At 55.8% G+C, this 12,888-nt stretch overlaps 1 protein-coding gene across 2 annotated transcripts in view; it reads right to left on the minus strand.

Annotated features, from left to right (window-relative positions):
- Positions 1-11,818, minus strand: part of GAD1 (glutamate decarboxylase 1) — a gene marked incomplete at both ends in the record, with an annotated part of 35,929 nt that extends 24,111 nt beyond the window's left edge. For both annotated transcript variants that reach the window (XM_081142697.1, XM_081142698.1), the window contains 4 exons: positions 1,413-1,655; positions 3,027-3,185; positions 8,628-8,690; positions 11,737-11,818. In XM_081142697.1, the coding sequence (XP_080998823.1) occupies positions 1,413-1,655; positions 3,027-3,185; positions 8,628-8,690; positions 11,737-11,818 (547 nt within the window). The remainder of the gene's footprint in view (positions 1-1,412; positions 1,656-3,026; positions 3,186-8,627; positions 8,691-11,736) is intronic.
- Between the last annotated feature and the right edge of the window lie 1,070 nt (positions 11,819-12,888).

The following is a 12,888-nucleotide window of genomic DNA, read 5'->3' on the forward strand; positions in this document are numbered from 1 at the left end:
AGAGTAAGAGGGATAATATAAGAGAAAAAAAGAAGAAAAAAGGACAAGGGGCTACCAGTTGTGGCCTCGGGGGCTCCCTTATGGTGGCAACTATGCCATGAACTGCCAATTCCTGTAGATCTATCTGCCCAAGAGCTCAGGAGGCCAGGCTGCAGAGGGGAAAGATAGTAGGGAGAAGAAATCACTGCTTCACTCCCAGGCTCTGGCAGAGACAGGCAGACTTCCAAAAAGTCCTTGAACTTAAGGCAACTGAAAAGTAACCACTTTGGCCAGGATTGCAGATTAGAGAGGGTTCAGGTAACATGAAAAGGAGGCAAGAGGGCATCCTCCAGGGCTTCCTGTTGGAGACAGGAGTTGGTGATTTAGGGTGTCTGAACTCCAGAGGTAGGAAGAGAATTCAAAGTGTGTGTGTGTGGCTTTTTTGCCTAGCCAATAGAAGGTATTGTGGGTTAAATTACGTCCCTCAAAAAGATGTGTTCAAGTGTTAACTCCTGGTGAGTGACTATTTGGAAACAGGTTCTTTGCAAATGTAATCAAGTTAAGATGAAGCCATAATGGATTAGTGTGTGCCCTAGTCCAAAGATTGGTGACCTTATAACAGGGGTGGGGATCTGGTCTGGCCCTGCCAACGCAACCATAGGTGGGACTTTAAATTCAATAAATTTAGGAACTTTTTTCATAGCTAATTTTTAAGTTGATAATTTTGTATGGCCTGCGAATGATGTTATAAATATCCAAATAACCCTTGTCAGAAAAAAGGTTCCCCACCCCTGCCTTATAAGAAGGAATTTGGACACGCACACAGGGAGGAAGCCATGTGAAGGTGAGGGCAAAGACTGGAGTGATGCATCTACATGCCAAGGAATACCAAGGACTACCCACAACCCTCAGAAGTTGGAAGAGGCAAGGATGGATCCTCCCCAAGATTCTCCAGAGAGAGCACGGCCCTGCAAACACTCTGATTTCAAATTTCTAGCCTCCAGAACTGGCAGAGAATAAGTTTCTATTGTTTTAAGTCACCCAGTTTGTGGTAACTTGTTATGGCAGCCTTAGGAAACTACTACAGAAAGGGAGATAAATGGGTCCAATTCTCCCCAATTTCAGGGACAGGCAAAGGCAGGGTTTATCAGAATGAAATAGGCATGAAAATGGGTCATTCGGCTATCATTAGGTTGTGAACAGCTTAAGAACAAGAATGAAAACCTTATACAGAAATGGACAGTTTTACAATAATAAATGACGGGCTTTGGCCAGGGTTGGGGCCGTCCAACCCTGCCCCAGGTGGTTGTATGGTCCCTGAGCACTCTGCTGCCTTCCCTCACTAGGCCTGTGTTTCTCCCTCAACATGAGTTTGACATACTCACAGCTGGAAAGGGTGTGCCGCTGCGTGTCCACCTGGCTCTCACCCTTACCTGTGCGGACCCCATACTTCAGGGTGTCTCTGCAGTCAACCAGGATCTGCTCCAGGGACTCGGGGTGGTCAGAGAGCTCCAGGTTGAAGCCCTCCATGCCTTCCAGCAGCTGGTGTGGGTGATGGAAGTCCAGCACCTTGGTGGAACGATCAAACGTCTTGCGGACGTAATTGAGGAGGATGTCCACCACCTCCAGGAGGAACTGCACAGTTTGCTCCTCTCCATTTTTAGCCGGAAGCAGATCTGAGGGGGGAAAGCCAAGTGGTTATCACTTGACTCATATCTGCCTTTCCTAGGCCCAGAAATTCCTAATATCAGCCATATCTTTATAGGCCTAATTTCATTCCAGGATATGTATACACCGAGAATGTGATGTACCATCTCCCCAGAAAAATGCACATAAGCAGATACACAGAAGTTCTGCACACACTTCCTGGGGGTTCACAGACTTTCTGATAGTTAGGCTGCCCATAAATGAAACAGAGAGCTCTGAGAAGCCGTGAGCAGTCTGCCGCTGCAGGTGTCCATTTGCAGGTTGATGGACACCTGTCAGGTTTGTGATGGAGGGGACTTCTATCTTGCTCCCCTGGAACCAGGGGTGACCCTACACATCTGATTCAGACACTGGGCTTTTGGTTTGGAGTCATGATGTGCCTGACCTGTTGATGGCGGAGGGTAAGGCCTCTGTGGGTAGAGGTTGAAGTCTTCTCTGAAGACGGTGGTCCTTTGTGATGTCCTTAGGACGGGGAGCTAGAACTGGAAGATGGGACTCAGGAAGGTGAGAGAGGGAACTCCCCACCTCTCTATTAACCTTATCCTTTTGGGTCTGCACTCTGGGATGTCGGCAGGTGACTTTAGGTTACTGCCTCTGTTAGGCAGTCGGGCTAGGGGTTAGGGTAGAAAGCCACAGGGGGCCCCAGTTGGGGTTGTCAGCCATAGCTCAAGAGTAGACTGGTTATATGTGATGCTCTGGGTCTATTCCCTGGATTATCTCTGAGGTTTACTGAAGTCTTTTTTACTATTCTGATCTGGCCTCTCTGGACTGTGGGGAGTTAATGGAAGGGGTGGTGGTGGGTTTACCTTGGAGCTGTTTGAGAGAGAAAGACTGGGAAAGCACCCCGAGACCAGTGCTATGGGGACAACAGTAAATAATGAAACATCTCCAAAAGGAAAATGAGTTTCAGGACAGCGCTTGGTCATGAGGTCCAGCCACACAGCCTCCCACAGGGAGATTTTGTTCTTGCTGCTGTTGATGTTGTTGCCAACCTCGAAGGATAAATGCTATGAAGGGAATTACTGGATTTTCTTATATGCAAACAGTCCTTCAGATTCTGGGATTCTATGAATCCATATTTGTCCCTGAAAGTGTCGTTAGAGTTGACAAGCATATTGACTACCTTCATCTGGCTCCCAAAGCAATAAAGACCTGGGCACTAAGGAAGCAGGGATTCAAACGCTGGAAAAGTAGTTTCATGACAGTTCAGAGAAAGTAATGACATTTTTGGTAAAAGAAGTAAAATTTCAGGAAAAAGTCAAGAAACTCAAATAGGGAACCTACTGGACAGCCCTAGGGCTGGGGGAATAGGGGTAAGGGTGGGGGTGGGAAGAGACTACCTCGAGCGAACAGGTTGGAGAAGTCGGTCTCCGTGCGCCTGAAGCGGCCGTCCCTGTCGCTGTTCTCACAGGCAATCAGGTTCTTGGAGGACTGCCTGTCCTTGAAGGCGCTCACAAGCCGGCTCTTCTCCTCCAGGCTGTTGGTCCTTTGCAAGAAGCCTGTAGCACAAGAAGCTGGGTCAGAGGTAGTGCGCTGAACTCCAGCCTCAGGTCGGCTCTGCAGACAGGGTTCTCGCTTCTCCAGAGAAGCTGGGTGTCTGCATTTGATACAGAAGGGCTCTGGCACTGCTTGCCTTCAGGCGGGGAGGGGGCAGTGCCAAGTGTCATCAGTGGCACAGACCCAGTCATGCAAGAGAGAAAAACAGTAAGCAAAGCCCATTCTCCTCTCTGAATGTGACAGTGGACTCAGGATTAAGTCAATTGGACAACTTCCACTCCAGTAACCAGCCCCAGGATGGGGTTTTAAGGGAAGGATGCAATCGGAGAGGATGCTGCTAGCACAGGGTCTACGGGCCGTGCAACAGGGGTTGAAGTGGGGTGAGGGCCAGCAGTGGGGATTAGGGAAGAGGCTTTCCTCAGCCACCATGTACAGCTCACAGGTTGAGTGCAAGTGTGATTTTTCTGAAGATAAATGAGACAGACCCCCTACCCTCCAGGAGCTTACAATTTGGCAGACGGTGGCCATTGTTGTAATAAAGCTAGAATGCCATCCAAGAACTCCATGGAGATGGACTTTGAGTCCAGGGTGGGGTTCAAAGCGCCTCACCTCTGCCCCTCAGAGGGAATGGATGTCTCCCTGAGAAGCAGGTTGAGCCAAAAGAGCTGGAGACTCTCTACACAGCCTCCCTCAGAGCCTCCACACATCACCTCTGGGCTCGGGGCCTGCAGGCCCGCTCCTTCCCTCAGCCCCTTCTCCAGTTCAGCCTTAGTCTTAGTCCTTAGTCCAAAATGTACCATATTGCAAAGAGGAAGAGAGTTCTAAGCTTCTTGGTGGCCCCAAAGCTGTCTTCGTTGATGTCAAGATCCTTGGGGAGTCGCTTACATCACAAGGCAGGCTTGGAGGAAAGTCCCAGGAGGTTCAAGAAGAGGCAAGTTAGCCTGGGGAACTCCGCTTTACTTCCCGGGACTGCAAGTCAGCGGCGATGGGTGGAGGTAGGAGGGATGCAGGGGGAGGCTGGGGGGAGGAGAGTCCTCCCACACAAAGGAGCAGGGTCTGTTTTTGGAGGGAAGTACAGGAAGGTAGGAGCACCAGGCCCTTTATTGTTCCCAGCACCTTGTAAACTTATCGATAAAGCCCCAAAGGACAGCAGAAGGGGAGAAACATCACTGCAGCGATTTTCAACCGGTGTGCCACAGGAATTTTTAAAACACGCAATACCTGACTAGTCAGAGGGCACTGACCTCGTTTTCTTTGGGGTGTCAAATTAGAAAAAAATGACAACTGCCAACACAACAATAGCAACCCAGTGTGAATGAATGAAAATTATACCTATTTTATTTTTGGCAGATTGGCAAAACAATGTATTTTTTGGTGTGCTACAGTCTAAGTAATTAGTTTCTGTGTGCCACGAGGTGGAAAAGGTTGAAAATCGCTGTCCTGTGGAACAGAGCTCCACACCTGAACATAAAGGCGGAGGTTCTATCCTTTCTCTCAGCCCTTCTCCTACTTTCTGAATCCATCCTTCAAATCCCCAAAGTCCAAAGCCAGGGGCCAGCACTCATGTGCCAGAGAGATGCAGGGTCACCTGGCTCCTGAATCCAGAGACTGCCGCCCTGCCTGGAACAGGAAGCTGTGGAACTTGCCAGGCTGAAAAGACCAAATCTGTGTGGCTGAATGGAGGTGAAGTCCTGCCCGCTGGACTCTAGGTCCTTAACTTCTGGTTGGCTACAACCCACGCCTGGGAAAAGCCTGAAGTCTCTCTACCTGAAACCCCTTAGAAACGCCTTTTCTCTGGGCAGCTGCAGGACCTAGGACCTCCACTTAGGCTTTGGATATTCTCTAAATCTCAGAGTTGTCCTGATAGGGTTGAGAGCTGACAACTGTGACACAGCTTCAAACCTGTATCCCATTCCTAGACCATACTCCCTGGAGTGCACTATGAATCCGTATTTTCTGTAAGTCCTATAGTTATCTTATGAATAGCACACTTACATTGCATTGGAATTTGTGGCAAAAACTATTAATCTGATAATATAAGCAATTAATGTATATGGTTATCGGAATAACAATTCATTGGAAGCTAGCTGTTTTCTAAAATACTGGGAGTCTCATAAGAGATAAAGGAGCCAGGTCTCTCTGGGCTCTGAGAGGAACTGTATACTTCTGCAAGGATGCCCAGGTGGTGGGTGACACTGAAGTAAGTGTTGACAACTTCCCTGGCTAGCAAGGCGTCCCTGAGACTGAAGCAGACTGTATTCCCTCTTGCTCCACACACTGGCTGTGAGGACCTAGTGCCTGTAACTGGTAACCTAGTACAACATTCTTAAGAGGAAAAGAGGCAAAACAGAGTGAGAGGCGCAGCTGTAGTTGGCTTGGTCAGGTTGTAGCACTCTGGCTAGCTTCAAGCCGAAAACGGGGTGAGCCCTGTTAGGACTCTACCTCTGGGCTCTGGGGAGATCCTGCTGCTGGTTCCTGTGCTGCCACCAAAGTCCAAGGTCTAGGTGGCCCAGTGAGTGGGGGAAGTGTGTGGAATAGAGAGCACCTGATATGAGCCAGTTGTTTCCAAGTGTGGCTGTGAGTTGCGCAGGACATAAAAGCGCATGGCCAAGAGGGTAAGGAGAGCCTGAAGCCCAGCAGCTGTTCTCCTCACCAGCTGTGGTGTGGAACTGCATTTAACTAGAGGAAGGGGCTCTTGTTCTGATTTTCCTGAGCTATAAATATCCTGCCAGACCCTGTCAGATCTCCCCCCACCCACACCTTTTATTTTATTTCAAGAGAAGCCAAAAATACAGATGTTTGAAGTCTTTCTTTGTTTAAAAGTTGGCAACTGACACATAATTAAACACACACAAACACACACACAGCATAGGCTAAATAAAGGAGCACAGAGGTTGTAATTGGCAGCCAGTTTGGGATCTCTGCATAGGTAAGTGATGGAGGCATAAGGACACGCTGGGAAGTTAGCAGAGCCCAGAGCCAGAACTTAGGGCTCGCTGCATCTCCTTCCAGCTGGGTCATGCCACCATGTCTGCAGCCACCCCACTCTCTACTTCTTGACAAGACCCTGGGTTTCGTTCAGCTGATTACTCTCCCAGGGGATTCTGCCTCAGGAGCTAAGGGTATGACTGGTGAGATCCAGGGTCTCCCTTGCAGCTCATTTCCTAGGGGTTCCAGAAAAGGGGGTAGAAAAGTGGGCCGGGGTAGAATCTTGGCAAGGCACTGCGGAAGTTGGGGTGGGGGAGGCAGGGCAATGGATTAGGAGGTGGGAAGAGGACCATTAGTCCCTTTGCTATTTTAAGGTGAAAGGTCAAACTAATCCCAAATGCCATCAGGTCAGGAAGGCACCCTTCAGGCCACAGAAAGTCTGGGATGAGGCAGAGGAGGGGTGTGTGTGTGGAGGAGGGGAGGGGGCTGTGGATTCAGTCACAACTAAAGAGGGCACTGTGCTTCTACTACATGAAAATGGAAAGCCAGAGTTGGCCCAAGATGTGGAAAATAAATCTCCCTGGTGTTTTCTTTCCTTTCACAGTCAAACCTCATGTGAAGCCTCCTAACCTGTGGCCCCAAAACCATTTTAGCCGAAGGCAACTTCCCCTCAACGCCTACCGGCCATTTCCTCTGGTCACTTGGGTTTCAACTTTCCTGAAATTAGCGTTGGGGGTGGGGGTAGAAACAGAAGAAACTTTCTAAGGATGGTAGCCCCCAAATGCCCAAGAGGACTCCCTCAGGGGAAGTTGGTGCAAACTCTCCGCGCCCCTGCTCCCGGGCGCAGAGAAGCTCCTTTGCCCAAAGGGGACTTCAGACCTTTCCTTCCGGCGGCCTCGCAGGGCCCGCGGTCCCGGCAGCAGGGAGCCCCCCGCGGCCCAGACCGGGAGGCGGGGGTCGGGGTGGCTGAGGGTGCGGGCCGGGCGGGCCCGGGGCGCGGGGAAAGCGGCCCTCCCCCCAGGCTCCCCACCCCGCCCGCGCCGCTCCGTTCCGCTCTCCCGGCTGCATGACAATGAGGCGGCCCGGCCGGCGCTCCGCCCGCGCTCCGCGGCACTGAACGGGCCATTAAGCCCCGAATGGCGGCGGGGGGAGGGGGCTATTTATAGAACAAAGCTGGGCCGCCGCCAGCTGCCCCCGCCACCGACGGGCCCCGGGCCTCGCCCCACGGGCCTCCCGTGCCCGGGAGAGGGCCAAACCCCGGGCGGGGCCTTCCCTGGAAAATGGCTAGGTCCAGTTGGGCCCCCTTCTGGGATCCAGAGGGCAGAGCCCCAGAGACGCTGGGGAAGGGAGGGTGGTTCCTAGGAGCTGCGCAGTGACCCCTCTGCTCCGCCCGGGGGCCCGGGACGCGAGGGCGCGCGGAAGATCAGGCCCAGAGGCACCCCCTCGCCCACCGGGCGCGCGGGGCTGGGCGTGCGTGCGCGCCCGGTGCGGGTCCGCCTCGCGCAGCAGCTGACCGATGGCTCTTTAATCAGTCCCTCGTTAATCTTCCCCCGCCTCTCCACCCCCTGCCCTGGGACGCCCGTATTTTCTGGCCCGATAAGGTTAGAGATTATAGACGGTGAATTGTAGCAAGGAAAGCAAGTCCTCATTGTTCAGCCGGAGCCACTCGGCTGTGTCCCTTCGAACAAATCTCCTTTTTCCTTTAAAAAAAAAATTGCATCCCTTGGGCGTTTTCATTTCAGATCCTCACGTCTCCAGAGAGCTGTTCTTTCTCCTTTCCAGCTTCCAGATCTATTTTCCTTTCTCTCTGGCAAACTGCACCCGACTCCCCCTTTCTCTCTTGCGGCCCCCTCCCCTCGTCTTCTCCCCTTTCCCTTGCCTCCTCCACTTCAAGGGCAAGCTGGGCAACCCCTCAGGTCTGAGCCGCCCGCACCTGCCCCAGGCAGCCCACCGGGGGCTGCAGGCAATCCTTCCTCTTGGCTTCCGAGGCCCCAACGAAATCTGGATCTGTTATGGCATCTCGGGGCAAAAATCTCTAGCCGGAGAGGCCACTTTCAACGCACGATGGTAGAGAGGGAAGGGGGACGTGTCATCCACCGCCTCATGCAGATACCACGCCATGGGCCTGCTGTCTGGGAGAGCCAGACCAGTTCACCTTTTCTGCACGACCTTCCAGACGCGCGAGCGGAGCGCAAGGGTCGGAACGGCGGGCGCCGGCCACAGGAGCCCGTCTGCCGCGCGGGGGCGCTGTGCTCGCGCTCCGGCGCCTAGACACGCGGAGGGCAGCCCGAGGTCTTAGGTAGCACGAAACGCCCGCGGAGAGGTCCCTCTGGGCCGGGTCGGGGGAGGGCGGGGGAGCGTCAAGGCCCGTGGAGCAGCGTCTCCGCGCCGCCCCAGGGCTGCAGGTATATTAGAAAACCTGACCCAACAGCCAGGAGCCCCTTTCGCGTGCATCCCTCTCATAAACCCGCAAAGCCCGCTTGCCGCGCCGGGCCCCAGCGGGCCTTTTCACTTACCGCAAATCTTGAGCCCCAGTTTTTTTGTGCATCCATGGGCCACACCACACCAGGTGTCATACGCTAGAAAGCAAGAGAGGGGCAATCAGTGAGGCCTGGACCACGGGAGAGCGGGTCGGGAGCAAAGGTTTTTCTGGGGAAGGTGGGGCAGGTCTCTGCCAGTGCTCTTTCCTGAAAGGAGCTAGGAGCCAGATCTGCGGGCGGGCGCGCAGACTCGTGTCCCGCTCCCACTTTCACATACAGAACAGCGTCTCTGGGAGGCCGCACACCAGCGACGCTCCCAGGGAGCTGCGCAGGCGGGGTCCGAGTGGGGCGCGCTGACCCCAAGAGCAAAGGGCCAGCTCCGCAGCTCAGATTGCCCCGCACTCGCCCGCCAGGCCCTGTCTTAGTCCGTCTCCCCCCTTCCCCTCCCCCCCCCCACTCGAAAGGCGACCACAGCAGCCTCGAAAGGGAACAGAGGCATCTGGGACCAACACATCTCATAATTTCTTGGCGGGTCTCCAGCCGAGTGGCAGCTTAAAATAAACTGGCATGAAATGGGGTCGCGGAAGAGTTCAGGAATTAATTGGGTGAAAAATAGTATTTGACTAGATGATAGGACTCGCACGGCTGCTCTTCTGTCTGACCCGGGAGTCGCAGTATTATCAGACTCCTCAGGGTCCATCCTGCCCTCGGGGCTCAGCTTCCAGCCAGGAGCCCGAGTGTGCTTTCGCTTCGGCTCCTTCAAAGCAAGGCTCCTCCAAACACTCCCATCCCCCACCCCACCCTGGCCCGCGCCTTCAGCCCCGCGCGAGTGTTGGCTGCGATAAGGGGAGTGACATCCATTAAACCGGGACATTCAACAGAGCCCCAGCGGGGAGGGGGGACAGCCCGACGGCAGTGAGACAGCGCGTCACGGAGGGAGTTCCTGCAACAGACATGAAATGCCTGCGAAAGCAAACCCCTAATAACAATACCTGCCAGGTAAAAAGCCGATCGAGTGCTTTTCGCTATAAACACCATCTCAGCTTATTTTCAGAACCATCTTATGAAACAAGAGGGGTGTTCATCTAAGACTCATTTTACAAATACAAGGATCGAGGCTCAGAGAGGCTAAGTGAGTTTTCCAGAGTCACTCAGCTGGGGCGTTGGAGTTCAGACCCATTACTCTGTCTTTCGGAGTTGGGAGTAACAGTAAAAGAAAAGGAAAGAGAGATGGGGAGAGGAGGTGAGAGAGCCCCTAGGATGTAGCAAGTGGCAGAGAGCAGGGGGAGGGGGGGGTCGCTGGAGCCAAGGCCGAGTACTGTGGTGCAGATTCAGCAAGGCCACCTCCCAGGTAGGAGGTCTGGCAGGGGCAGAGGAGAGCGCCAGCTGGGTTTACAAGGATGCGAAGGCTGAGAGTGTGTAGAGAGCCCGGAGTGCAGCCTGGGCTGCTGGGGGCTGCTGGGGGCCGGCAGGTGAGCTCGGAACAGGTGCATGCTCTTCCCCCGCCCAGTCTTCGACTGTCGCCCCTCTGCCCTGGGGGATTCCAGTCGCGCCAGGCTATGTGCGAACTCAGTTCAGAGCTTCTAGGGGTTTTCGGACCCAGGGCTGGGCACGTGGAACTCAACCTCTGGCTGCAGCCTGGAAGTGGAGCTCAGTCCAAGGTGGGGGTACAGGACTCAAGTCTGAGAGAACGCAACGGCCGCCCAGCCCCGCCCGGCAGCAGAAGAGGGGCGGGAAATGTGGAGAGGACTGGAAACGAAAACCATCAGGGCCAGAGCAACAGACAAAGGCGCGCAGGCCTCACTCTCCTCGGGGCCCTCCGCCGCCAGTGCCAGCCTCACGCGCACCAGGCTGGCGGCTCTCCCGAGCCCCTCTTTGTTGTGTGGGTAATTGTAGCTCGCCTGTGGGGCGGGTAAGGGAGCTGCACAGGGAATTAGGACTTAAGACAAGGCCTCCAGCCCGGGAGCCAGTGGCAACACTAAGGGGTTGGAGAGGGGCCTTACCCCATAACATCCCCCATCTTCGTTGGTGGAAACAATCAACGTTTCCTTAAGCTTATAGAAAGTGCTATAAAAGCGCAGCAACGAGCCCTCTTAAGGACATTGCCATTCCCCAGGCTCTCTTATGGAGAAATTTTGGAGCCCTTACTGTCTGGGGCTGATAGATGTGGGGGGGGGGAGGTCCATTTCAATCCAAACTGGAAAAAGAAAAACAATTCTCTCATCCCCGTGCCTCAATACTATAGTGGAAACTCAATCTGAATTAAAGACAGACTCTGGGACGGTTTGACAAGCCAACTGACCTAGGGGCGGGGAAGCATGAATTTCCTCCCCGCCTCCGCCCTGTATCTGGTGCCCCGTCCCTTCCCCTCTTTTCGGAATTTGTCCCTTGCGGACAGATCTCCAGCCCGGGAGAAAAGAGAGGGGCGCTCTCCCCTCCCGCCCTGGCAAGCCTTCTGGCCTCCTGGTTTCGCCAACTCTCGCCACTCAGGGTGTTGCCGGCTCCTTTTTTTTTTTTTTGGTCTGTCTCTGAGATGTCATTAATTGTCTGAAACGTTCAGGCTCAACCCCAAACCGTTTCCTGCACCTTTCTCGCCTTCGACTGCTCCCTCCCTCGTCAATGGGTCAAGGCCAATCTGGAGCAATTAGGGACCCCGAGTTTTCTAAGAGCTGCAATTAACGTCGACACGTCCGCCGATTACAGGCTTCGAGCCGGCGCGGGGGGAGGGAGGAGGGAGTCAGATCTCGGCGTAACGAAAGCGGGAGACAGAGAACTCGGTTCCGGCCGAGACCCCGGCTCCGCGCGCCGCCCCCGACCCTGACCCTGACCCCCGACGTCCCACCGGGCAAAGAAACCACCCGCCGCGCGACAGAAACGACGCTCTCGCCGCGCGTCCCGCTCCCGCAGCAAAGCCCTGAACCATCACCGCCGCTCGCGCGCTGCGCGGTGCCCGCTCGCCGCGCCCCCGGATCGCCCAGCATCCCTGTCAGTCGAACGACCTCTGGCCGGGACCGGATCAGGGCCCCATTTCTTCGCAGCCTCCGTCACCTCTGTCCCCAGCCCTTCCGCCAGCACAGCCCCCTCACGTCCCAGCACCCTCACCTGCCCCGCCGCTGCTGTGATGGGAAACTGGGGCAGGACCTACTTGTAGGGCGCAGGTTGGCAGTACTGGGGTCCGCTCCGGCGTTGGAGGAGGTAGCGGATGTAGAAGGGGTCGAGGACGCCATCGGCTCGGTCGCCCGGGGCCCTGCGCTCCGGGGTCCTCTGCCCGTCAGGCGCGGGAATAGGCTGTAAAGAGAAGCGGCAGCTGTGCGGGGAGGGCTTCCGGGGCCCAGCGCGCGGGGGGCGGCGGAGCGGCCAGGGGTGCGGGCGCTCCCCGCGAAGTCCGGGCGGCGCGGACAGAAGCGGGAGGAGGCGCCGCTGGCCAGCCGGGTCGACACTTGGGCGCCCGCAACGCAGCTCCCGGCGGCTCCGGGCTGGTGAAGCAGCGCGGGAGCTGGGGCGCAGCGCCGAGGCCAGGGGCGCCCGAGGCCAGGGCAGGACGCGGGGGAGCGGGGCCAGGGCCAGGAGGGCAAGGGGAGCTCAGGGCACGGTTTTCCAGCCCAGCCGCGACGAGCCCCATTGGACTCAGCAGCCGGCGGGTGGGAGGAAGGGGGTGGGAGGCGCGCACGGGGCGGGCCCGTCTGGTTCGGCGTCTGACTCCCGTTGTTGTGTCTGGCTAATTCCCTAGAAAGAAGGCGGCTAACTGCTCCGGGAACCGAGGACTTTGATGAGACAAGATGAGGGAAAAAGGACCCAGGTTTTTATGTTCTTCCTCGGACTTGGCCGGGGGAGCGCTACAGTCCCCATGCACTCTAAACAGCCGGGAAGCAGCGGGTCGCCACCTCGCTCGTCTCCCCTCTCGCCCCACCTCGCTTGGAGCCATCTCCAAGCCCAGGTCGGGGCTCGGGCCAGGATTCCATGTCTCTTCTCTACCCACCGTCCTGAGGTCCCGGGATTTCTCGCCGCACAGACTCGAAAAGGGTGAGGGAGGCAAGAAAGGGGAACGTCACCCGGGAAACGAATTTGCGCCCAGCGCGCGGGAGGCGGCAGACAGGGATCGGCGGCCGGCGCGGGTCCTCAGCGCTGGGCGCTGGCGCGATGGCGTCCGGACTCCAGGACAGAGTGAGGTTGAGTCTGGGGAGACCTCAGAGCCGGCAGAAAAGCGCCCACCGCCCGCCCCCCTCCTGCCTAGAACCCCACACCTAGCTCCGCGCGCGCTCTCGCACAGAAACGCTGGCACAGGGGTAGACCGTGG

Source organism: Miniopterus schreibersii (genome assembly GCF_964146895.1).
Source record: "Miniopterus schreibersii genome assembly, chromosome: 7".
NCBI lineage: Eukaryota > Metazoa > Chordata > Mammalia > Chiroptera > Miniopteridae > Miniopterus > Miniopterus schreibersii.